The sequence below is a fragment of the Pelophylax lessonae genome (assembly GCF_965119305.1).
Source record: "Pelophylax lessonae genome assembly, chromosome: 12".
Taxonomy (NCBI): domain Eukaryota; kingdom Metazoa; phylum Chordata; class Amphibia; order Anura; family Ranidae; genus Pelophylax; species Pelophylax lessonae.
Window position 1 is genome coordinate 86,239,128 of NC_138779.1, and position 27,128 is coordinate 86,266,255.

At 44.1% G+C, this 27,128-nt stretch overlaps 1 protein-coding gene across 1 annotated transcript; it reads right to left on the minus strand.

Annotated features, from left to right (window-relative positions):
* Positions 1-23,545: 23,545 nt before the first annotated feature.
* Positions 23,546-24,914, minus strand: B3GALT6 (beta-1,3-galactosyltransferase 6). Its single transcript, XM_082274395.1, has one exon. The coding sequence runs from the start codon at positions 24,732-24,734 to the stop codon at positions 23,682-23,684; it is 1,053 nt and encodes a 350-aa protein (XP_082130521.1). The 5' UTR covers positions 24,735-24,914; the 3' UTR covers positions 23,546-23,681.
* Between the last annotated feature and the right edge of the window lie 2,214 nt (positions 24,915-27,128).

Below are 27,128 nucleotides of genomic sequence, written 5' to 3' on the forward strand. Positions count from 1 at the left end.
ATTTAGAGAGAGAATTTTTGGTAAGTCCTATTACTCCAGAGGAGGTCAATTTGATTATTAACTTCTTCCCATGTGGGAAAGCCCCAGGCACAGACTGCTTCCCAATTGAATTTGATAAAGATCATAGTGCACAGCTGGCTTCTCGGTTAACTGTCCTGTACACAGGTTGTTTGGCAGATGATACCCTCCCCTCCTCCATTAGTGAGGCTCATATTATTCTGATCCATAAAAGCCCTAAAGATCCAGCTCTATGTGCTTCCTACAGGCCAATGGCATCATTAAACTTGGATTTCAAAATCCTCACTAAGCTCTTCACTAGTAGACTAAATAGTATTCTTCCACAGTCATAGATTTTGACCAAAAGGTTTTATGTCCGGCAAATCCATGGACATAAATATCCACAGACTCTTCACTAACATCCATGCCCCCCCCCCCCCTCAAAATCAGGGCACACGGGTAATTGCTTCCCTAGATTTAGAAAAAGGGGTTTGATACAGTGGAATGGGAGTACTTGTGGGAAGTCCTGAGGCGTATGGGATTTCCACTTATTTTTATTCAATGGTTGCGCACCTTATACAAAAGCCCTACGGAAGCTATTAAACTGGGAGGCATAGGGGGCATGAGTCAGGACTGCCCTCTCACTTTTTGCCAGTGTTATGGAACCGATTGCAGAGGCCCTTTGCAGATCCTGTTGAAATTAAAGGCCTTCGTGTTGGCTGGCTGAAGGAGAGGGTGGACCTGTACACCTGTATGCTGACGATCTGCTCCTTTCTCTTAATGACCCGGGACCCTTTCTACAAGGAGCTCTCTACATTCTTAATACCTTCTCAGGGGTCACGGGCCTCCCTGGCCTCTGGGTAAACTGAACCAAATCTTAACTTTTTCCCGTTGACCCTGAGGCCAGATTAAGTGCCCTGTCAGATATCCCTATACAATGGGATACATACATTAAAGTATCTGGGTATTATGATCAAATGACAACCCCTTCAAGAGTCCACTAGCGGCGCTAACGGTGTATTAGCCACATACACCTCTAATCATATCACATATGATGTATCCAGAGAAAATCCTCAGATATATATATATCAACCACTCATGTAATATATATAATAGGGGGACAGAACTTCACGCATTAGAAAAGCATATACAATATATGTTCTTTAGATGTAAGTGCACCTTTCATACTAAAACGTCTATAAAAGACCAATATACATACATACATAATATAAAAATGGCTACATATTACTTAAACAAATAAATAAATATATAAATCATATTCTAAAATCCTTCCTATAAAAGTTATTTAAGAATATAAATAATACTACAGCAGCTTTAATAGCTATAAGGCAGTGCTGTGTCCATAATTGGATAAAACCTACCATCCGCTGAAAATAAAAGATATTCTGAACCAAACACAACCTGAATAACAGGAATCATGTCAGACAGGATAACTTTACTACATGATTCATTTTATCTGTTCACATGTGAGTGCATTTCTAGAGGGATTTTATGTTTCGGGATTATCTTAATAAACGTTGCCACAAGCAGGATTACGCTATGTGTGTTTTGCTATTTATTTTCATGCACACCTTTTTATGCTGAATGTGGTCTATTCATGTTGGAGAGGAGTCTTTCGGTTCCAGTGTCCATATATCATGAGGATTCTGTCCATCTGGGATTGATACTACAGGCTTAATTTTAAGCCGCCTCTGGTGAGTGTAATACCATAAGGCGTGCACAGCGGTGAGGTGGAGGCTTTCTGCTTAGTGTATGCATGGGTTTGGATGCACCTACCTGGTTAATATTTGGACTGTGCCTTTCCTGATCCTGAACAGTGTGCATGAAGATTTCCCAAACTTCTGACTTAAATTTCGAGTTATATTTGAGGATTTTCTCTGGATACATCATATGTGATATGATTAGAGGTGTATGTGGCTAATACACCATTAGCGCCGCTAGTGGACTCTTGAAGGGGTTGTCATTTGATCATTTTTCCTAGAGTACACTTATTTTTGACTATTGTATAGTTTATAGTGGCAGCTTATGATATTGGTATGCAGGTATTCACGTACTAGCTGTACCATATTATTTTATTATTTATATTAGCGCTGGGTGAGTAGGATTGTACATTCATATTTATTCTGCTCCTAGCTAACATATCTGGGTATTATGATTTCTATATCTTTTAAGGATTATTATTATTATACAGGATTTATATAGCGCCAACAGTTTGAGCAGCGCTTAACAAAATGAAGGCAGACATTACAGTTACAATACAATTTGGAACAAAAGGAATCAGAGGGCCCTGCTCGTTGGAGCTTACAATCTAAAATATGCCGTTGAACTTGTTACCAACTCTTGCTGTTGTAAAGGCGAGGCTTAAGACATGAGAGAATCTGCCTCTGTCACTACTAGGTCGCAAAAACCTTGTAAAAATGAAAATCTTACCTAAATTCACTTATTTATTTCGCAACTCCCCCCAATGGATACCAAAAAGTTTTTTTTCCACTCTTAATCAACTTTTGGTCTTGTTTCTGTTTGGCTGCCGCCCAGCCCAGTGCAAACGATCTATTTTTATGAAACTATCATCTCAGGAGGGCCTTGCCATGCCAGATTGTTTCAAATATTTCTCAGCCTCACAACTAGTTACCACCTACTGGTGGTTATGCCTACTGGTGATTATGCCTACTGGTGGTTATGCCCTGATACATCTAACACTGCAATAGTGCTGGAAGTGGCGGTGCTCTCCTCTATGGAAGCTCTTCAATTGTTGCTGTATCATGGTGACAAAGCCCCATACCCGCTAAGGCCTCCTATGCTTACCACCCTTAAGGCTTGGAGGGTGGGCTTGAACTTTGAACGGGCCAATTCCACACAACCACCTGCTTATGGATTAATCCCACTTTACCACACCTATATTCTCTCTCAGGTCCCCATGCCTGGACCAAATTTCAAATAAAAGCACTGTCGCGCATTGTAGATCAGGGTAAATTGCTTCTATTCCCTACCATTTGTTTGAGGTATATTGTCCCTTTCTCCTATTATTTTAGATATTATCAGTTATACCACACCTTCAGCAGCCAATTTCCTGCCTCTTTAGTGTGCCTCTCTATGTCAACTCTTAAGGAGACTGTGAGGTCTGATTGCTCAACAAAACCTATGTCGGTCTTTTATAATCACCTTTGCTCAGTTACACTCAGGGAACTATCAGATTTATGGAATAAATGGTTGGTAGACATACCTGATCTTGACAGGGATGACTGGTCGGATATTTGGGATTTCCAATTTAGACAACTTATCTCCCTTAGAAATTGCCTTATCCAATTTAAAATTGTATATAGTGCTTACTACACCCATATAGAGTGCACAAAATGGCTCAGAATACACCACCAAATTGCTGGAGATGTTCTCACCCTTGGTCTTGCCCAAACATCGCAAAATACTGGGAAGAAGTGGTTCAAGTTATACAAAGGGCATCCGAGCAGGACCTTTCCCCCTCCGTACGAGTCTGCCTACTGGGCTTGGTTAAGGAGCTTGCCCCTACAGTGGCAGAACGGACGTTGGTGGGGCTCCTGTTATTCTATGCTAGAAAGGCAATAACTCTGCCATGGAAAAAACCTTCTCCTACAGTTTCAGCCTGGATGAGTCTGGTCAACTCTGTCAAACCTTTCTTTAAGGACCCTTACTATAAAAGAGGTTGTCATAGAAAGTCTGACAAAGTCTGGAACAAATGGATTAACAATGACTACACAACACACCTGTCTGGTGCTTCTCATTAAGGGTTAACATCTTTTTCTTTTTTATGTGTTCTGTCACCTTACTAATTTTGGGGCTGCCTGTTGGGAATAATTTATCTACTTTTTTTTTCCATCTTAAATCCTGGGGTGAGCCACCCACATACACTTTTTGAGTTGTATTGTATTACTCTTTTGTTGTTGGCGGCCGTGCGGGGCTCCAGCGGTCTGTCTTGGTTGCCCCTGTATGGGTGATATAAATTCCTCAAAAAAAGAATAAAAAAAAAAAACCGCTTGGCACGCCTGAATGCGTATAATCACGTCTAAATGCACTTTAGAGCTAGGCACATCAACCACTTGGGCGTACATTCATTCCAATGGGCAAATAAAATTTATATTCCTGCCAATGGAATGAATGAATTCCAAAGTGCTTGACGTGCCTAAACACACTTGCAAAACAAGGCTTAAAGTGGGGTACACACTAGTAGAAAATCTGCCGAAAATTCCAGTCCGAGGTAAAATCGTACATTTTTCAGCTAGTGTGTTCGGCTCGGTGTATCCTCTCAGCTGTGCGATCTCATTGTTACAAGCATGGCTCCAAGTGGCTGTTTGTGAGTATATTGATTTTAATAAACGGCTATTACCAGCTTATCCGCACAGAGAGCATTAGATTTATTTTTTCTTCTTTGCTTATGTGGTGATCTCTATGTGCCCTGTGTGAAAGCGGCACCATCGCTGTTACCTTGTCCCTGTGCATCCATCTGAGACCTCCTTACCATTTGGTGACATCTGCCTGTGACCCCAGAGGGGCAAAAAAGTTGTTTTTGACTCAGTGTTCTGGGTCAAATCTTAAGGTGAGAGGCTTTGATCTCTGGTGGCGGTGGAGTGAAGCACAATATCATATGTTAATCACTTCTGTGGTGGCCATTACTTTGAGGATTGGAAAGCATGATTTTGAGTGTATGCACATATTGATTTATTGACACTTATTTATTTTTTGATTTTGTGTGATATTGGGAAGCACTTATGATTTAAGGTCATTGAGTTTGCTTATTATTTACACATATTGTCATTATACATATATATTTTTTGACATATTCACTAGGGCTGTCACGACTCGTCGACTACAAAAAATCGTCGACGTGCGGAAAATGCGTCGACGCGTCAACGTGTGACGTCACACGCCCCCGGCCGGCCGCCGCGCCGCTTGAAGCATTGCCGGCCGGGTGAAATTCCCCCGCCGGGCTCCGTCGGAGACGAGAGGTGAGTGCTGACCGTCTCCAGCACCCCTGTACTGCCACAACACATTCGCATCCTCCCCCAGCTACTTAAGAGATGTCACATTTGCGGCGCTACACCGGCTTTGTAATGGCCTGTACTAGGTGGGAGGGCTTACTGGGGGGTCTGCACTGGAAGGGGGGCTTACTAAGTGGTCTGTACAGTACAGACCACTTAGTAAGCCCCCCTCCCAGTACAGACCCCCCAGTAAGCCCTCCCACCTAGTACAGACCCCTTAGTAAGCCCCCCCTTCCAGTACAGACCCCCCAGTAAGCCCTCCCACCTAGTACAGTCTGTACTAGGTAGGAGGGCTTACTGAGGGGTCTGCACAGGGAGGGGGGCTTACTAAGGGGTCTGTACTAGGTTGGAGGGCTTACTGAGGGGTCTGCACTGGGAGGGGGGGCTTACTAAGGGGTCTGTACTAGGTTGGAGGGCTTACTGAGGGGTCTGTACTAGTGTACTGGGAGGGGGGCTTACTAAGTGGTCTGTACAGTACAGACCCCTCAGTAAGCCCTCCCACCTAGTACAGACCCCTTAGTAAGCCCCCCTCCCACCTAGTACAGACCCCTTAGTAAGCCCCCCCCTCCCAGTGCAGACCCCTCAGTAAGCCCTCCCACCCAGTACATACTGTACTAGGTGGGAGGGCTTACTGAGGGGTCTGCACTGGGAGGGGGGCTTACTAAGGGGTCTGTACTGGGAGGGGGGCTTACTAAGGGGTCTGTACTAGGTTGGAGGGCTTTCTGAGGGGTCTGTACTGGAAGGGGGGCTTACTAAGTGGTCTGTACAGTACAGACCACTTAGTAAGCCCCCCTTCCAGTACAGACCCCTCAGTAAGCCCTCCCACCTAGTACAGACCCCTTAGTAAGCCCCCCCTCCCAGTGCAGACCCCTCAGTAAGCCCTCCCACCCAGTACATACTGTACTAGGTGGGAGGGCTTACTGAGGGGTCTGCACTGGGAGGGGGGCTTACTAAGTGGTCTGTACTGGGTGGGAGGGCTTACTGAGGGGTCTGTACTGGGAGGGGGGTTTAGTAAGTGGTCTGTACTAGGTGGGAGGGCTTACTGAGGGGTCTGTACTGGGAGGGGGGGGGCTTAGTAAGTGGTCTGTACTAGGTGGGAGGGCTTACTGAGGGGTCTGTACTGGGAGGGGGGGGGCTTAGTAAGTGGTCTGTACTAGATGGGAGGGCTTACTGAGGGGTCTGTACTGGGAGGGGGGTTTAGTAAGTGGTCTGTACTAGGTGGGAGGGCTTACTGAGGGGTCTGTACTGGGAGGGGGGCTTAGTAAGTGGTCTGTACTAGATGGGAGGGCTTACTGAGGGGTCTGTACTGGGAGGGGGGCTTACTAAGTGGTCTGTACTGGGTGGGAGGGCTTACTGTGGGGGGCTGTACTGGGAGGGGGGCTTACTGAGGGGTCTGTAGTGGGAGGGGGGCTTACTGAGGGGTCTGTATTAATTACAGGATTAATTAGCTAATCAAAAAGACTAAATTAAGCAAAAAAATTAAATAATCGTTAGATTAGTCGACTAATCGTAAAAATAATCGATAGATTAGTCGACAGACAAATTAATCGTTAGTTGCAGCCCTAATATTCACTATTCATTTTTCTGGAACAGCACCTGTTTGTTTTGAATTATTTTAGTAATATAACCTCTTAAACCAGTTTACGATCGCCCGCCGCAGATGTACTGCGGCAGGCAGCCGCTCCCAGGCAAATTGCCGTACATGTACAGCGCTTGTTCTCGGGAGGCTAGGGGGCGAGCGCGCCGCCAGTGGCGCACTCCTGCCCCTGCTCGTCAGTGGAGAAGCTGATGCAGCAGGCAGGCGGCTCCGATTGCCGCCTGACACCCGCGATCGTTCCCTGCTGAGAGAGAAGGACGGTCAGCGGTTGTAGACAACGCTGACCGTTCTTCCCCCTGAAATGATCATAGAACCCATGTGATCCTTCTATATAGGATCACGTCTATATGGTCATTTCAGAAGCCATGCTCCCCCCAGTTAGAATCACTCCCCTAGGCTCACATTTAACCCCTTGATCACCCATGTTAACCCCTTCCCTGCCAATGTCATTATTACAGTAACAGTACATATTTTTAGCACTGATTACTGTAGTAATGTCACTGGTCCACCCAAAAGTGTCAAAAATGTCAGTTAGGAGTCTGATCTGTCCGCCGCAATGTCGCAGTCCCCCAAAAAAAAAAAAAAAAAATCGCAGATTTCCGCCTTTACTAGTAAAAAAAAAAAAAAAAAAAAAAACTACATAAATCTTTCCCGTAGTAAGTCGATGCAATAACTTTTGCGTATACCAATCAAAATATGCTTATTGTGATTTTTTTTACCAAAAATATGTAGCAGAAAACAAATTGGCCTGAAATGTTAAAAACTTTTGATTTTTACATTTTTTTTTTTTTGAGAATGTCATATAGCAGGATCTGAAAAATATTGTTTTTTTTTTTCAAAATTGTCATTTTTTTTTTAAAGAAATAAAAATCGCACAGGTGATCAAATGCCACCAAAAGAAAGCTTAATTTGTGGGAAAAAAAAGGACATCAATTTTATTTGGGTACAGCATCGCAGGACTGCGCAATTGTCTGTTAAAATAACGCAGTGCCGAATTGGCCTGGTCAGGAAGGGGGCAAACCCTTCTGGTCTTAAAGTGGTTAGCATTTGTTCAAGCAAAGTGTTCTCTGACTTATTTCACCGTGTACAAAACATACGTAATGGAAGCATTTTTTTAATAAATATGCTGAGGTTTAGGTCTGTGAGATTCTTGCTTGTGGGACACTGTGCCCCTTAAGTCCCTCCCACTGGTAGCTTTGGCCACACCCACTTTTGTAGCAGGTCACTGTCTCCCTGAGTGTCCTGCATTCAAGTTCTAACCTCAGGAGGTATGCATTTGTCGGACATCTCATTGGGAGAGTGATATTAAAAAGATCTAGAATTCTGCCCTATGGAAAGATATTACCCCCCCCTGCTTTATCCGTTCCCCCTCTTCCTTCTTTCATTATAGTTTTGTTTGTTTTTTTCTTTTCTTGGTTATGCAAGTGTACCCAACTGAATTGTAGACAGTATATATTTTAGACAGATAGAGTTTTCTTTTGTCTTGCTTTGTAGAGCAGTTAGAGCTTTTTTTTCCCCTTCATATTTTATAACCACTGAGAAAAAGAAAAAAGACCAAAGCTTTCGAAAAAGTTCTAGAACAAAGCAGAAAAAAAAAAAAGCACAACCCCCCAAATGACCCCTTTTTTAAAAGTGGACACCCCAAGGTGATCTAAATGTTTGCCACAATTGTTTGGAAATGCAGAAACATGTCGGTATTGAGGGGGTAAAACATGGAGCTTGGTAAAGCCCCGTTCACACTTGAGCGATGCTAATGTGTTGCGTTTTTATCATTTGGGGTGCAGAATATACAACGCTTTAGGAACGGTTAGAGATTAAAAAAAAAAAAAATCATAACTAGGTTGAACTGGATGGACCTATATTTTTTTTCAACCTTATAAACTATGAAATTAAAGGCTTATATAAAATAACATTTACTGTTTGTTGAGAGTATGTAAGAAAAGTATTGTGCATAGTCGGTGTGGGAGATGGGGAGATATCAAATTCTATGTGTCCTCCATTTTGTATGTCCCTACCCCATTTTGTATGCATTAATGTCTTATAAGCTGTGTGTTTGTGTGTGTATGTGACCTTAGTTACACAAGATATGAAAAGTGCCTACGTACCATGGAAAATTTCTGCAGTTCGCGATAAGGCTGTGTCAGGTGATTCTAGTCACACGAGATATATGTCTTATATGGTATTACTCCCCAAGGTGACCTTTTGTCTCCTGAAGCTGTTTAACCAATAAGAACGTAACAAGTGCCCTATACCTATGATTATATGCCTTTATCTTTACTATATAAGCCGCAACGAGCCTATAATAAACTGAGAGCTTGGTTTCACTATACATCTGTCTCCGTCTGTGTTATTTCCAGAAACCACTCTCCCAGGCCTGTAGACACAAAACGAGCATAAGAACAGCGGGACCAGGGGTTCCAGACACTAACAGCTGGGGGCTCGTATGCCGGGATATGAAAGTCATCCCTCGCGGACAACCACGCTCATTCGGTAAGTAGAAAAATCCTTTTCTATACAGCCGATTGTAGTGTGGCTCCGGGGCGGGACACTGACTAAAATCATATCAAAGTGAACCAAGGGGGTTGGTGTGTTCCGGGAACACACGCAACAGACCCATAATTGAAATATTTCAGGGAAATATTTTTAGTCTCAGGGAGACTTAAGAAGTGTTAGAGAAATTGCTCGTTTTGTGTCTGAAAAATCTTTAAGCTTTCCTTCTCTGTCGCATAGAAGTATAAGATAATTTGTATTGTTTGTCTATAATGGTAGGAAAACTTTCTTGATAGCCACTGTACCCGGGAGGTATTGGTCAAGACTCGGAAAGGGTTTTTTTTCTTTTTGTCCTAAAAGGGACACCCGAGTCCAAAAGTATATGGGTTTAATTTATATACATCAGTGGCTTGAAGGAGGGTTTTGAAACCATAAAGGGTTACCATGGTAACAAGTAATTATGTGAATGTGTAAATCATAGAGACATGTCTTATTGAGTGAGAGAATATTGGTATTTGTTTATTGTCTTGTTATGTAAATGGCCAGGAATATTTGGTGAGTAATATTCCTGGAAGTAAATTAAGGTAGAAGAACGGTCTACCTTAAGTTAGAGTATTAAGAATTAATATACATTGTTATGTGAAATGTATTAAAGGTTTTAGCCTAGAAGATATTAAGAGTCAGGTATATCACAGAAAAGAAAGCTTTATAATCTGTACGTATTCTCTGTCAGGGAGAGATATTTGTGATATCCTTGGGAATGGGGAAAAGTCAGTCTAAGAACATCCCCCCACCTGAACCGGGGGGAGACATGCAAAGCATGTGTCACCCGGGTATCGGGTGGATATACATATACAGACCCGTGGGTCGATAATTTAGCAATCTGGACAGAGATTAATAAAACAGACAAGAGGACAAAAAGGCCGAAAAGTAACCTGAAAGGCAAAGAAGCTCCAGGTCTCCACGCCGTGGAGAAACAGAGATTCTGCTCAAATACAGAAAAATCCCATCTGGGTCATTCGGGATGTCCACCCTCGTATGCCCCTGGTGCCCCCATTGCTAGTCTATATCCTTCACTTGCCACAGCAATCACCTGTAAGCAGAAGTCAAGTGAAACCGTCCTGGAATTTTGGACAAGGTTTAAAAATGTATGGAATCAGGAGGCCGGTTTAAGTGTCACCAAGGAACGGCACAGCCTCATGATTCAGACATTTATCAATAATTTAAAGTCCCAATACATGGTGATTGTGAAACAGCAAGTTTCAGACTGGACAAACAAAGACATGGATGGTTTCCAGAAAGCCTCAACAGAAAAGGATGCGGCGGGATGTTTTGATCTCCCCAGAGAGAAACAGCCCGTTGCTACATATTTTTAGACACCCTATCAGGGACGCTATCAAAGTGGAAGAGGCAAGGGGGGATTCAGGGGCAGAGCAGAGCATTCTCAGAATAGGCCCCCTTTTAATAATAGACCCCAGCAGAGGAATGGTTGTTTCAGCTGTGGGGATCAAAATCACTTCAAATCACTTCAAATGGGACTGCCATTCTGAGGAACGTTGTGTCGGTGATTCACCTGCAGCTGACCAGCCACAGCAACAGAAGCCTAGAGTTAAGTTTAACATTAACTAGCAGCCCCAATATCCGCAACAATGATGGTGCCCAGAAGGCGGGGACTCGGCATTTCCCCGTGTGTCTCTCAATTACCAACAACTGCCTATGATTTCACTTTGTGTAGATGGCATGAATCTTCTAGTTCTCATGGATTGTGGAGTGATTAGCAGTTCCATATCACAAGAATTCTGGAATGGAGAGACATTAGAAGCCGAACCTTCAATGGGATCCCCACCAAGACATTTAGAAACCCCCCCCCTTTTACCAATTATAGAAGAGTCAGGAGAGTACTCAATCATTTGGCACTGTTTCAGAATAATACCTAGGTGTCCACTTAGTTTGTTAGGGAGTATGAAGTCAGGCATACATTAGACAGACTCTTGGCCGAAGGTACATTTAAAATAGTGTTACCTCACAAGATAACATGGCGCCCCTGTTTTTGTTGTTCTGAATATTCATTTTCCAAGTTAGATATACATAATTGTTTGAAGCTACGACGTTGACCCTGACGTTGGTACATTTCTAGGGAGAGGCGGTTCCCACATTCCTAGGGAGGGGGTCAATTCTTGTGCGGAGCCTGATGGGACTACGTGTTCCAGCTCGTGGGACTATGGGTCCCAGCTTGTGGGACTATGCGTCCCAGCATTGCCAAACATATGCAATTATCTTTTTATGGGATTTTTGGAGTTTTGCCATTTATACATTTGTGCATAAAGCATAGGAACCTCTGGGAAGAGTAATAATAGTGAACAAATACAGTTTTTATCAGGCAAAACATAGTTCGCCGTAGTCGGCAAGATATTTTGAGGTTATTTTTTATAGAATTATAGATAATGAGAAATTACATTTTACAAATGGGTCCCTTGTGTCCCTAAATATAAAAGGGAGCTCTGGTGCAAAATTTTGAGAATTGGCTACTTGCCAAGAAAGGGTTCAAATTTAAATATTTTCATTCCTGTTATAAGTTATGGAATTTATTTTGGGACAGAAAGGGTTACCGCAATCAGTGTGACCATTGGACCCTATTGGCACCGAGCCAAAAGTTTCAAATCAGATTAACTTTTTATCTGATTTCAGTTTTTGGGTGATATTTTAGGGGAGTCCTCTGTTGAGGGAGGGGAACCTCTGGACAGGTTTTTGTTAAATTGGCAGAAGGCCAAAAAGTTTTTTTTAGTAAGATTGGCACAGAGCCAAAAAATGTTAGTTTTATCTGACTGTAGTATGTAGTATGCAAGTGGTATCTGATGTGCCATCTCTACCGATAGCCATACCATCCGATGCTACCCACTTTACAGTGATTGGTTGAAGTAATGCGTTTTTTTTACCGTCCTAGTGGACGAGGAGACACAGCCATCTTTGTTTCTTGTTTTGTTAATCAGTCCAGGTAACTGACCTGGTGTAGAAGTGCCTCAGGGCTAAATAGACAGTTTTAGTTGTCTGCTCTATAGTTCTCCAGACCACGCAAGAGGGGATGGACACCTGCTCATGAGTCAGTCCCGCTACAATATGTGGATAACATATGTAGTCACTCTGTGGAGGCCAGTCAGAGCGAGTGAGTTCATTGAGAAAAGTACATGTATGTGGACACAAAGTGTCAAAGGAAAAATGACAATGGTATCAGGAAAGTGTTGTTTACCTTGGTTTTGTTCTCACAGAGGGGGAAAAGGAGAGTCAGTCACGTGGGTCTTGCCAGCCCACAGTGGGTCTTGCCCGCCCACAAAACCAGGATCATTGATTACAATGGATCCGACTGCTCCTATTTTATGACAAAATTTTGAGACAAGCCACAGGTCCAGAAATGTCACAAGTAATGTTGAATGCGTTTATGTATCTGAAAAATGCTATGGTTGTAGCGCCTGCACTGGGCCTCCCAAATTATGGAAAAATGTTTTGTGTTAATGCAAGGGACAATTGTAAGACCATGACAGGTGTACTTGCCCAGAGTATGGTGGTGGACTTTGCCCTATAGTTTTTGTCCAAAGATGGTCACAGTCCAGGTCTAAGGCATGCCTGAGGTGACTCCAAACATAGCATCTTGTGAGATGGTAATAGGGATGGCCACATCTTTTGCCCTAGGTAGGCCCCAGTTTTAAATGGGTTACTGGGATTAAAGGGTGTGTTACACAACAACATGATTGTATAGACATAATATATCTAGACAGCCATAGAGGGAGAAGAGGATGTTTTTGTAGATGGTTCCTGGTTGTGGAGCTGAAAGTCAGGCCAAAAGATCACACATTATTAGAGCTACAAACGCATGCTACAGAACAGGTTTAAGGAATTAGGTGATGGTTTAGAAAAAGTTGAGAGTGGCCTTTTTCTAAAAGAAGGGGAGATCTTGTATCCCCGCAGCTAGCGCCCCACTGTCTATTGCCTAGTATGATGGAATAGGACACAGGGGGTGGGAAAGAACATATGAAGTATTACTGTTGTATCCCCGCAGCTAGCGCCCCACTGTCTATTGCCTAGTATGATGGAATAGGACACAGGGGGTGGGAAAGAACATATGAAGTATTACTGAAGTTTTTTTTGCATTTACAGGCCTAAATTAGTGAAAGCATATGTTGCTAGGTGCATCACCTGTATTAGGAACAACACAAACAAACACATAAGGCCAAACATGAACATCTAGAAATAGGTTTTTACATATAGGCCCAAAGCAGGGAAGAAATAAGAGTTCCTTTTAGTCAATAAGTAGATGGATTCAGCAGATGATATGGGCCAAGAACCACATGACTGCCTAGAAACTATTGAAAGTGTCACTTCACCCCGTGCAGACATGATGAAAGAGCTCATCACCAACCTTCTTCAGGCTATGTTGTTACCCTCAGAGTTAGCTATCATTCACTGTAGGGCACATACCAGAGGTACTGATGACATCTCCAAGGGCAACGCACTAGCAGACAAAATAGCAAAAGCAGCCGCACAACAGTTACCTTTAGGAGTCCTAAAACAAATGCCTGTCCTAACCCACATCCTCCCCGATGATGCCCAGTTGATCACAGATCTACAGGCCTCAGCCACTGCTGAGGAATTGGAGGACTGGTGTTATCCTGTTTTGCAAAGGAATCCTGAAACAGGATTGATTTGCAAAGAGGGGAAACCGTGTATACCCCGTAATAGTGCTCCTATTTGCATTGCCCAGAATTCAGGTACAGTGGAAAGGATAAATAGGACAATCAAAGACGAGTTGAGAAAAAGTAAATTGGAATTTTGAATCAAGTGGAACGGAAAAGTTGCTCGCACCTTTCTTTTCTTTTCACAGGTATCAACCCATCACTTGAAGGAAGGAGATGAAGTAGCATCACAAGACCAAGGCTGGATTTCGTTTTGGACCAAAAGACAAAGGTAGTCGCAGTGACCAGAATCGCTGTCCTTGTGGAGAACCAACAAGCCTGGATCCATGCTACTCGAGTAAAATTGGTGAAGGAGGCTCCACCCCCTGAAGCAAGTCCAGAACCAGAAGCAAGAGAGGTACTAACGGGGGCGGACGGCCCTGACCTTGAACAGGAAGGTCCAGAAGCAAGAGAGGTACTAACGGGGGCGGACGGCCCTGACCTCGAACAGGATAGTCAAGAAAAGGGGGATTCAGAGGCAGGCGGCCCTGACCCTGTAGAAGAATGACATTCCTAATAGCACCAGATTCTGGAAAACTTTGGCTACTTATAGGACTCGTATCATTTTCAGTCTTCTCTGTAGTATGGGTTACCACTAGCTGTATTTATTATCCAGAAGACCTGGTAGGGCTACAGGCCATTTGCAGAGCTTCCAACACCCCAACACAGAGTAATGCACATAACAGACAAAAGAGAGATGAAAGCTCAAAAAGTCTTACAGATAAAATGTCATTGTTGCAATTTAAATATGCATATGCCCAGAAGTCCGGATATGAAAAATGTTGGATATGTAGTAAACTCTATCCTAGCACCGCTAGAATCCCCCTAATAGCGATACCTTTAAACTTCACCCCTTTCCTAAATGGTACACCTCCTGTTGTCCTCACCAATGTCACGAGAACACTCTCAAATGATACCCTCACTTTCCAAATTATTGGTAGGAGTCATTCCCCAGACTGGTGTTTTAGGTTGGGAAACTCCATCAAGGGAGCTGAAGTGTGCCGGCAAACTAAGATTAATTTCTCAATGACCTCGATGGACAGCTCCTTCTGGCACACCTCAGAACCAGCCCTAAACGCCACTCTAATGAACTTTCTTAACTCCAGTTCCACTTCCTCTTCCCCAGTAGGACAGTTGTTGTCAAATGTTGTTGTCAAATTTAGCTTGGTCCAGTTATGATGATCAATTAATGGCACTACTTCACAAACGTCCCCTAGCTTTGGGAAACAGTACTTATATTTGTTGTGGAAAGATTTGTCACCCTTGGATCCCCATTGAACCCCAAGGGTGGTGTTACCTCGCATCCCTAGTTCCCATCATGGGTGTAGTGGGAGACAACGAAGGAGGACATCTCCTCGAAGCTAGTATGTATCCTAGGTACCCCCTCAAACACCGCAATAAAAGGGAATTATTCCTTGAAAAGGATATGGTATGGGCCTGGTTCCCCTCATGGACCGGATGGGGAATAGACATGATGAAAAGGTTGAATAATTACTCTAAAATTCTCGATGACATCCTAGATAAGAACTCAGGGGACATTACCAAATTAAATATAGAAGTGAGGGCAATTAAGAAACAACTTGAGCTCCATGACCTAGCCATAGAAAGCATGAGTGCTGCTCTTACTGGGTTATGTGAAGTTACGGAGGATTATGAATGTTGCACATGGATACACAATACATCTGTTGAGATACCCGATTATTATGATATTATTGCACAGCACCGGAAAGAAGTAGACAAGTAGCAACAGGAAGCTAGGAATATTGCTAAGACATGGAGTCCTTTTGGTAGTGGGAATTTTGAATTTGGAGGAATATCCTCATGGTTGAAAAATATCGCTATGACTGTTATAATGGTTTTGCTTTTTTTATTATTCCTATATGCATGCTTCAAACTCGTAATGTGTATTATTGCTAGAGTTTCCCGACCAAAGGTGAAAAATGTCTCTATGCTATCCCACCAAGTCCCAGGCTACCAGACCCCCTCGACTAATAACCCTAAAGAATATACTGAGTACATTAAGAGGTATAAACAGAAAGAAAAAAAGAACCTTATTGTTTAAAGGATGATATATGATCTGGTCTTTCAAGCAGCAGGGATATAGAAAATTAATCTGCCAATCGTGGTACTATATTCCTAGGAGGTTTAGGACTCCTGATAATATCCCTAAGAATTATATATTCCAATGATATACAGGGTGACAAGGGAAAATCAATTAAGGGGTTAATGATTTTAAGAGGGGATTGTGGGAGATGGGGAGATATCAAATTCTATGTGTCCTCCATTTTGTATGTCCCTACCCCATTTTGTATGCATTAATGTCTTATAAGCTGTGTGTTTGTGTGTGTATGTGACCTTAGTTACACAAGATATGAAAAGTGCCTACGTACCATGGAAAATTTCTGCAGTTCGCGATAAGGCTGTGTCAGGTGATTCTAGTCACACGAGATATATGTCTTATATGGTATTACTCCCCAAGGTGACCTTTTGTCTCCTGAAGCTGTTTAACCAATAAGAACGTAACAAGTGCCCTATACCTATGATTATATGCCTTTATCTTTACTATATAAGCCGCAACGAGCCTATAATAAACTGAGAGCTTGGTTTCACTATACATCTGTCTCCGTCTGTGTTATTTCCAGAAACCACTCTCCCAGGCCTGTAGACACAAAACGAGCATAAGAACAGCGGGACCAGGGGTTCCAGACACTAACAGTCGGGACACAGGTTTACTCCAATGTCAAGAGTCACTATACAGCTCCTCCATGACATCCCTACAAAAGCCGTCACATAAGTACAAGTGAAACGTTTCTTTTAGGAAAGTCCCACACCCTTCCTGATGAGACTAAAGGCAACCATACATGGATTGATATTTGGCCAGTTCAGCAGGGACTGGATGAATTTTGATACATGTATGGGCAGGTTGGTTGAACAAAAGTTGATCTACCGATTGACTTTTGTACCACTTGCCTAATGCCCTGTACACACTATCAGATTATCTGAAGACTTTTGTCTGCAGACTTACCAAAACCATATAATATGAGGTCAAACCTAAACACTTTCAATTTGTATGCAATCCGGCAGGCCCTTGCACTACATAGAAAAGGTAAATCTGAAGACAAAAGTCTTCAGATAATCTGATAGTGTGTACAGGGCATAACACATGGAAAAATGCTGGAAGCAGCAAACTACATCTTCACTTCATACAAGAAGAGAAAGTGTATGAACTGTTCTTTTACACCACAGAAACGCTTTCTTATCACTACAGGTAATCACTGGCTGGGCAGACAGCCGCAGATAGTTGCAGCTGCTGCCAAGCTGTCATTAAAGTATAAACGGTTTGGAGACCACAGCTATCCTCACAGGTGGCAGAAACAGCTGTGGGAATATGCAGATTTCTGTTGCTGTCATTTGCACCAGCACTAGCCATGTTCCCCTTTAGCATCTGTGTGAAATGCCCATACAGACTCAGCACTACATGCATGCACATCATTATATATAAATATGCACATACAGATTTCATCTCAACTCGTGCCAGAAGAAAAATGTTTGTACCAACATCTTTGAATGCTGTAGATCAGGAGTACCCAATATCTGGGTCGGGACCCACTGGTGGGTCGCGAGCTTCGTTTAAGTGGGTCGCGCTGAGCCGGAAATCACTGAGAGCGGGCACGCTTAGATTGAGCTGTGCGAGCCAGAGCAGTCAAATTGCGATGGATTCAGGACCCGCACAGTTTACGGAGGCTCCTCTGCATTTTCCGCGAGGAGTATACTTGCATCAATGAGTATGTATGTGGGCTGTTATGTAGTATATGTTCATGGGGTGCAGAGCCAGCTCCTCGGTCATGCTGGCGGCAGCGGTGGTGGCTAGACTGGCGGCGGAATTCTCTCAGCTATAGAAGGCAGAGACGGCAGCCTCGGTGTGATAGGAGGACCAGGTGGCCCGGCGGTGTCAGGAGTTCCTGGCAGCTTTTGTGACCCCAGTAGAGGATTTGAAGGAGAGGAGCCAGGACACCAAGACCAGCATAGAGCTCCTCATCATGGAGACTCTGGGTGAGATGTGCTGGGCCCTGGAGAGGGCAAACACCTTCACTGCGGACCGCTGGGAGAGGGAGGAGGGTGAGTGGCATATACCTGCTGATCACTGTCCTGGGGTGGTTGATTTCTGTCCTCTGCCTGCCTTATACTGTCTATGAGGGTGCTGATTACTTACAACTCCGCTTATATTATTAGTAAGCAGAGAGCACTAGATTTCTTCATCTGTTTTTTATATGTCCCGGGATCCCTCGAGGTGCAATACAGTGTGGCTCTTTCCTGGAAGTCTGATCCATGATACATGTGATTGCTGGCCCGTTTGGGTCCTTTAGGAAGGTGAGAGGCTAATTCACCTGGTGGAGGGATTCACTAATTGGTGTTTACAACTTTGTTTTCATCACTGGATTTTCTTCAATTGGATACGGGGACACTCTTCATATCACTTTATTGGAAGCACACACATTGCTATGTGCCTTATGAACTGGATATGATTTATTGTATTTAAAGTCATCACTATTTTATTATATTTCTGGCGCATCACATTTTGGTAGGATTTATAGTTTATTGTGATTTGTGAAACACGATTGGTGTATGCTGCCGGATACCACTTATATACTTTCACACACCTGATTTATGCACAGTGAATTGAGGTTGAGTTATTTTATCACATATATTGGGTTTGCGCTGATAGTTTTTTTGTACTTTATTAACTCCGCTTATATGCCACAGGTTTCGGACCCCTCACTTAGAACATCTGGCAAGTGTATTCAATAATAAATTGAAATGTAGTAATTTGATATTATATCATCCCTCTTCCTTTAAAATATGCATTATTATTATTAGCATTTTTATAGTGCCAACAAATTCTGTAGAGCTTTTCAATATTCAATTACAAGCAAGTGGGTCCCAAAGAGTAACTGTATTGAGAAGTGGGTCTCGGCCTAAAAAAGTTTGGGAAGCCCTGCTGTAGATAATTTATTCAAATAGATTATGGGACCATTGCATGAAAAGTGAGCTTTTCTCTTTGTTGCCTATATGATTCAGAATCCCCTTTTTGTATTCAAACCTCCACTACAGAAATGAGAATAGCACATTAGGTCAATTGGCTTCAAAATTACTTTGGTGCTGCATCTTTATTGAAACTGGCTGCTTGATCATGGGAACAGCTAGGCCTACCAGATGGACCAAACCATGTTCAGACAGTAAGGAAATAAAAAAAAAAAAAAAAAAAAAAAAACACACTACTGAAGGTATGTCAACACTTTAAAAGCAGCAGTCTAGTCAGGCAATTCTAGAAATAATTCTTAAAAGGTCTGCGACATCATAACAAGTAGGACTACCAAAATGCTTGTTGTGTTGAAAGACTTCTTTTCCCAGCTTTATTTTCACCTTTTATAAAAACAACGTAACATACTGTATCTCAAGCAGACAAAGAATGATTTAAAATAAATTACAATGTTTGAGGTACAATGAGTAGCTGCACAAAATAAATTACCCTAATAACTACATACATGCAAAATATAAAACCGGTCAAGCTGCACATTTTCCCTGGATTTAAAGTAGGTACTTGTTTTCATTTCCATAATAAATTGAGACATATAAGATGATGAATTACAGTTACATGCTGCCACATCTCTGGGTTATAACAAGTTGTTAGTGGTGAGGAATACGGACAAAGACCAAAGAGTACCAGTCCAAATGCAGTATGAAGTTTTGGCCCCTGAGACCATCTTACATAATGTATGAAAATAAAAACTGCTTTCTGGATAATAGCCTCAGCTATATATACTTTATGAGACCCCACACTGTGCAGAAGTGCAATTTTCACATGATTTGGGATCCCCATTGTCCAGAAAGCTGCGGGAAGAGCTGCCTGACACCACCAGTACCTAGGTGAATGAGCCGACACCCGGGTCGGCAAAAGCTTCCTTTACTTTTTATGGCTATTCTTTTTTTAAGAAGTCAGTAATTTTACATGTGTGTGTGTTTGGAGGGAAGGGGGTCTATCAGATGGGGACAAAAAAAAAAAAAAAATTAATGGAAAGTCAACTTTAAATAAATAGTTCATATGTCAGCAATGAACCTGTAGCAAAGATAAGACGAATAAAGTAACAAAATTAGCAACAAATCTGTCTGTCAGTCTGTCAAAGCAATACCCCTTGAAATACTCCATAAGCACCTGGTTGCTATGTGTATAGGTATAGGCATAGGCCTAACTATGTGACAGTGCCAGTTACTGAAGAGCTGGACAAGAAGTCTGGTGACTGTGCAAAGAATGGCTGGTGACTTCAGCCAGCTCTATGATGACAAATTCATTAGACTAAAAATGTATGTAATGACAGGTTATGTTATTCGCTATATATCACTGCATTAGTTTTATCTTTGCTTCAAGATTACAACAAATAGATTGCCTTCTCAGATCAGTCTGCTTAAGACCTGAGTCACATAACCAAAGTGCTTGGTGCCAATAAAACTACAATAAACAAAATACAGTTGCTTTGTCTGGAAAGCTAAATGTACAACATTTTTTTTTACTAAGCTATATAGTTCTGCTATGTAGAGCCAATTTTTTGTCAGAATGATAAAGATCCAATTTGTCAAGTCATTACCAAATACTAATACAAGTGAATTCTGCTCATTTTTCTTCCTATGAATTTACCAAGCAAAAATGTCTCAGCCGCCTTTAAAACAGAGCATAAATAAACTACATAAGAAATTGCACCCCTTTAAAATGATTTTGTTAGTCCTTGTTTCTAGGATGACTGGCCAAGCTGATGAAGGGCTTCCTTGATCCAGAGAAATATTTATCAGATCAACAAAACTTGATTGTGGGTAAACTCTTAGGCCACATCCATCCAACTTATTTTTTGGGTTTGGTCTTTTATACTGGCTTTGTAAACACATGGACCCAGTCAAACAGCAGGATTTGTTAGAAGACAAGTTGGAAAGGACAGTACAGTGTAAAGCTGGCCATTTATTACTCCGTTTTCTTTGTTCTGGCAGCCAGCTGAATAAAAACTGATTTAAGGTGGATGGGGAAACTCTCTCCATTGTGTATTTGCATTTTGACAGCAGGACTTTTAGGGCTGCAGTGCTGATCAAATGCTGGTTTTCATGCAGGACCATCTGACAGAAGCCAGTCTAAAGCCCCGTACACACGTACCAATTGTCGGCCGCAAATATTCGGCCGCCGACCGATCGGCCGATTGTAGGCTTGTTAGCATGATGCTTCCGACAGCGCATTTTCGGCCGAACAGAATCTGTCGTGCAAGCATTAAAATTTTTGTTGGCCAACACCAGAACGGCCGATTGTTCGCCAGTCAGTACAGATTTCGGCCGACAGACAGCCGATTAGCAAGACTGGGCATGCTCAGAAAAGAAAAAAGACAAGGAAAGTGAACCATCACATGACATCACTTCTGCAGTCGGCTGTTGTTGGCCGACAAAATTCATGTGCAGTCTTTTGCAGTTTTCAACAGACACGACAGCCCTGGACAAAAGACGGCCGATCGTACAGCCGACAATCGGTACGTGTGTACGGGGCTTAAGGCTCCGTTCACATGTAGGCATTTTTGGGAAGTTTTTCTGCTCTAGGATCAGCTCTCAAAAACGCCCAACAAGACAAATCCTATTCATTTCAATGGCCCTTGTTCACATCTGAGCGTTTTGACGCTGTGAGCAAAACGCCCAACGCTCAAAAAAGTACATTCTGGGCAGATTACAGGCGTTTTCCATTGGTCTCTATTCAATCTAAAAACGCCAGCACAAAAAAACGCCTGTAAAAAACGCAGTAAAAAACGTGCAAAAATGCTACGCTCAGGTGTGAATGTAGTCTAATGACCAGCTTCAGTTGAACAGACAGGGCTACACATTGATTGAAATTCAGCCAGTTCCTGCTGAACCGGCCGAATTTTCATCCATGTAGGACTAGTTTAAGAATTCTCTACAGAAGAACTTAAAGACTTAAGCCGTCCATAGATTGATCAAATTTTGGCCAGTTCAGCAGGGCCTGGATGAGATTCGATCCATCTACAGGCAGGTTGATTGTACCCAGGTCCATTTTAGAATGTGATTATAGCCGCTAGCAGTAATGGCTCCCATTGCCCCCCACCCCATTACTCCACCAGATGAATACCCCCCCATCAACACTCACTGTGTTAATGGGGGGGAATCAAGCAATTTTTGTGTCAGGAAAGAAAATTGCATAATCTATGGCGTGCTTTAGGTCATGCTTACCCATAAAATAGGGGAACTTGCAGATGTATAAACTGTGGAGCCTTGGCTAAAGTTGAATAACATCCATCTATAGGTGTAGGCCATTCACAAACTTTATGAATTATGGCTGAAAAACTGTCACGTGACCGGTTGAAAAACTCTGGCTGAGATGGCACCCCCCATTCTGCCTTGTTGCCAAAACACTCCAAGCCCTTACTGCTCGCCCTCACCATCACAGGAGCAATTCTCCAATTCAAACCCCCGCACATGGGCGTCCCCCATCCTGCCTTGTTGCCAAAACACTCCCAGCCCTTACTGCTCACCCTCACCATCACAGCAGCAATTCTCCAATTCAAACCCCCGCACATACACAGTTTGCCATCTCCTCCCATTTCAGCAATGAGCACAGAGCTACTGTGATGGGGAAGAGGCACCACAGATGTGCAGGGTTTTGAAGCAGCAAGCTTGCTCCTGTAATAGTGGGAGCAGGAAAAAATAGCTGGGAATGTCTTAGCAACATCCTAGCAACAAAGCAGGATGTAAAGGGGGATGCCATCTTGGGAAGTTTTTTAGCCAAGCTTCAGGAGGTATAAAAAATGGCCAACACCTGTTTTAAAGGCATTTAACTTTAGTCAATGCTGCCAGTTTGTTTATCTACAGGGGCCCTCTACCTGCATTGTCTACATTTTGTAGAGGCAGACTAATGGGCCATACACACTATAAGATTTTCTGAAGACTTTTTCCTTTAGACTTACCAAAACCATATAATATGAGGTCAAACCTAAACACTTTCAATTTGTATGCAATCTGGCAGGCCCTTGCACTACATAGAAAAGGTAAATCTGAAGGAAAATGTCGTCAGAAAATCTTATAGTGTGTATGGCCCTTTACCCTATAAATCCTATCCACTTGGAGGAAAAAAAGTGTGTTCTGTCCAGATCTTTTTTTTTTTTTTTTTACTCTGTTTTAGCCCTGTGTGCTTTTACGCACACACGTCCTACTCTGTCCTAAATCCCTTCTATGTTTTTTTCTGACCAGTGACAATTTTAACTTTAGGTTCACACTCATGCAGGTTTGTAGCCCCTGTTGGTGTGGGCACAGCAGCCCATTAATTTGAATGGGTTGCTTTGCCTGTTTCTTCTGCAAAAAAAAAAAAAAAAAAAGGTTGAACCTTTTCAAAAATGTGGCTGCAGGGAAATTGCATGGTGCTTTATGCGAGTTCCCGCACCCACTGCAGGTTGAGATGTGTGGAGGTGCCAGTAAGAATGAATGGTCCCTAGAGAGCAGCACGTTCCCTGGACAGTATGAACCTAGCCTAAAGGCTGAACAGATCTTTAATCCTGCTTCACCCATACAGTGAAATATTATTTTCAGCAATATTTGAATCTCTATTGCATCAGAGAAAAAACTGGACCACCTCCGACCATTAATGGAAGCAACAAATGCAGCATTACACCCGCTCCTGGCATGTCATCTTTTCCCTCTAACAACAAAAGGAAGGGGAGCTAAAGCTGCTGAGGGACTTTGGTTTTCAGTCAGTCATCAGCCAAAGTCTGAAATACAGGAGGAAGGAACATACACATGTCCTCATGGGATGCCATCTTTGCGCTGGCAGCACTGTGATGGGGGCACCCCCCAGTCGTAGATATAAGATAACCTCAGCTTGACCTCCTCTTTGCATAGTTTGCCGTCTTTGGCCAGAGTTTGGTGCTTCTCCAACATATCTTCAATGCTCTGCTTGTGGGTGACAATGTATTTATTATTGCAGCCTCTGGACTTGTATTCAGTGTCAAACCGGGTGTCGTGGACCCTCTTGACATCCACAGGAGCCAGCCAGGCCCCCAAGGACACATCTTCACTCTGCCACTGGGCAAAGTAGTCTTTGTTGATTGTCAGATAGTGGACCAAGTCCCAGGAGAGGACATAGCCCCCACCCAAAGCATAGGGCAGGTAATAGTCGCACAGCACCCAGGCGCTCTCCTTCCATTTCCCGCCAGACTTGACTCTCCCACGACCCGAGAAGAAGCCCCAGTAGAGGCGGTGCGGCTCCTTGCCCCTCAGCTCCTCCAACAAGACGTCTAAGCGGGCGAACGTGTCATCGTCTGCCTTCAGGACGAACTTGTAGTCGACGTGGCGGTCCAGCCACACATACATGAGCAGCAGTTTGGCTGTCAGGTTGTCATAGGAGTCCCTCAGCTCCGGTAGCAGCAGGAGGTCGCTGTGACGGCGCTGCTCCATCTCCAGCGAAGCGGCCTCGTCCTCCCCCAACCCCGCCGTCCCGATGACGAAGCGGCACCACAACTGACCGCCCTCCTCCCCACCCCCGCGGGAGGCCGCCGACAGCCATGTGCTGCGGATGATGCTCCGCCGCTCGGTGTACTTGGGGCCGCTGGCGATTAGCACGGCCAGGAAGGCGCTGGCGCTCTTCTCAGGTGGAGGCTCGCCAAACCCCCGGGGGAACGGCAGCCGGTGATTGGCGTGTTGCTGAGCTTGCTGCTGGTGGGGGAGACCCCGGGGCCCCGCAGGCTTCATGTTCTCTGAGGTACATTTGGCCAGGTACACCAGCACCATGCCGAAGAGGGCCAGCACCACCAGGCCAAGGGACGTCTTGTGGCGACATACCAGACGCAGCACGTTCATGGCTGACACCGAATTCCTCTCAGGGCTTCAGCCGGTCATTCTCCCGCCAACGGGATTAGATTTCCAGCGCTATTCGGCTGGTCACGTGAGCCGCTCCAGCACGGTCATCGGTTCCTCGGTATTTGCGGATCGGGGTCAGCGCTCCGCTGTACAGACTGCAGAGCCAAGCACGTTCGACATCACCGGACCGGGAAACGGGCGTGACCGCCACTGAGAAGCATTTCCGGGTGGCGGCCCGGCTGCATTGTGGGGGATGTAGTTTCCCAGCTTGCAGGCGTCCTCTGCCCAGCTGCCGTGTAGAAGAAGCTGGTTACCATGACAACAAAGACTCCCCCCCCCCGTACGCCCTATTATAGGAGAACTACTGCTGTCCAGTGTCCCTCTAGGGACCCTCTCATTACCAAATCCTTGTCCTTATTTACAGTTATATATTTTACACTGTGTAGACATGAAATAGATAGCTAGATTGAAGACAGACACAAGTACAGTATATCTAATTCATCCAATAAAATCCTCCATATACACAATCCTATACCTACAGGTGATTCAGGAGAAGGAAAGAAAAACAAACAATAAAGCATGATCCAAAAAAAATCCTTCCTGATCCCCCAGGAGGCAATCGGATATTCTTTGGATCAACGACCCCTGTCATTATTACCTCCAGATATTAATATCCAGTTGTAGTAAATGCATTTAAGAATGCATTCAGCTCTTTTTTTTTTAATAACCTACTGAGCTGGCCAAAACCAGTTCTTGAGCGAGTCTATTCCACATTTTCACAGCTCTTACTGGGAAGAAACCTTCCGTATATGGAGGTTAACTCTCTATTCCTCCAGACGTAAAGAGTGCCCCCTTGCCAGGGCCGCCATCAGGGGGGTACAGCCAGTACTCCTGTATGGGGTCCAGGCACATAGGGGGGCCCGGGCAGGAGGATTGGTGGGGAGAGGGATCAATGACAGAGCGATGCACTGTCTGCCTCTTCCTCTTGCCAGCTTTCAGCTGTTTGTCCCCGCCCACACTCAAAGCTGGGACACGGGGACTGCAGTCTGGAGAAGTGTTGGAGTCGTGGAGAGGTAAGACCTGGGAGGAGGTGCCCTGTGTGGTGCTCTGTGGGCTCTCCCCTCCTGTCTGAACAACTTTTATCCATGCAGCATAAGAGACAGGATCGCTCTTACATTGCATCGCACTGTACACTCACACACACAGTTTGATTACCACCCCTTACATCCTCCACGGGCTGCTCATCTCCTGACAGCAGGAAATGTGGGTAAGGGGCGGTAATCAAACTGTGTGTGTGTGAGTGTACAGTCCGATGCAATGTAAGAGCGATCCTGTCTCTTATGCTGTGTGTTGTTCAGACAGGAGCGGAAAGCAAAACACAGTGCACCCCCTTCTGGCTTAGTAGTGGTTTCTCCCTGTCGGTTTGGGGGGCTTAAAGAAATAATAATGGCAAAATAATTTATGCCTGGGATGTTTGAGGGATTGGCAGCTCTCTTTGCTAGAAAGTGTAATGGGGATTTGGGGAGGGGGAGGATTGGGTAGAAGGAGGAATGGGGGGGGGGGGTATGTGCTTGTAGGAGGGTTTGGGGTATTTGAGCCAGAAGGGGGGATTGGGGGAAAGTTTGTGCTAGGAGCGGGGCTGGGGGATTTGTGCTAGGAGGGGGGAATTTGTGCTGGGGGGGATGGGGTTGTGAATTTGTGGAGGGATTTGGGGGTTGTGCTGGGGGGGGGGGGGTGATTGGGAGGGATTTGTGCTAGTAAGAGAGATTGGAGGGTGATAATATAATTTTGATATTTTCGCCGGAAGTGGGGGGGGGGGGGGGGCTGTCAGGTAGGCTGTATGGGGCCCTGGGATTTCTAGCGGCAGCCCTGCCCCTTGCCCTCTGTAATGACCTGAATGTGAATAACTCAACACCAAGTTCACTAGATGGACAACTTATGTATTTATACATGTCGATTATATCCCCCCCTAACCACTTGCCGACCGTGCTATAGCCGAATGATGGCCACAGCGCAGCCAGCCACTTCTGGGAGGCAGTCAAATGATGTCCTCCCGTGATTGCACCCGTCCTGTGATCAAAGTGTCCTCCAGACAATGCTGATTACAGATTGAGGTAAAGAGCCAATCAGAGGCAGTCCAATCACAGCTGATCACAATGTAAACAGAAGCTGGTTATCGGCATTCCTTTCCTCACCATTACAGCATGAGGAAGGGAGAAGAGAGACGATAACAGGCTTCTGTAAAAGGGACATCTACACTGATAATCAGGGCACTGAATATAAGTCCAGTCCCAGCAGTGCCCATTAGTGCTGCCAATCAGTGCCCACCAGTGCTGCCAATCAGTGCCCATCAGTATCACTTATCAGTGCTGCCTACTAGTGCCCATTAGTGCC

What these genes read in the sequence shown, in the direction of transcription:
- B3GALT6 (XM_082274395.1), bottom strand. Translation starts at nt 24,734, where the DNA reads ATGAACGTGCTGCGTCTGGTATGTCGCCACAAGACGTCCCTTGGCCTG.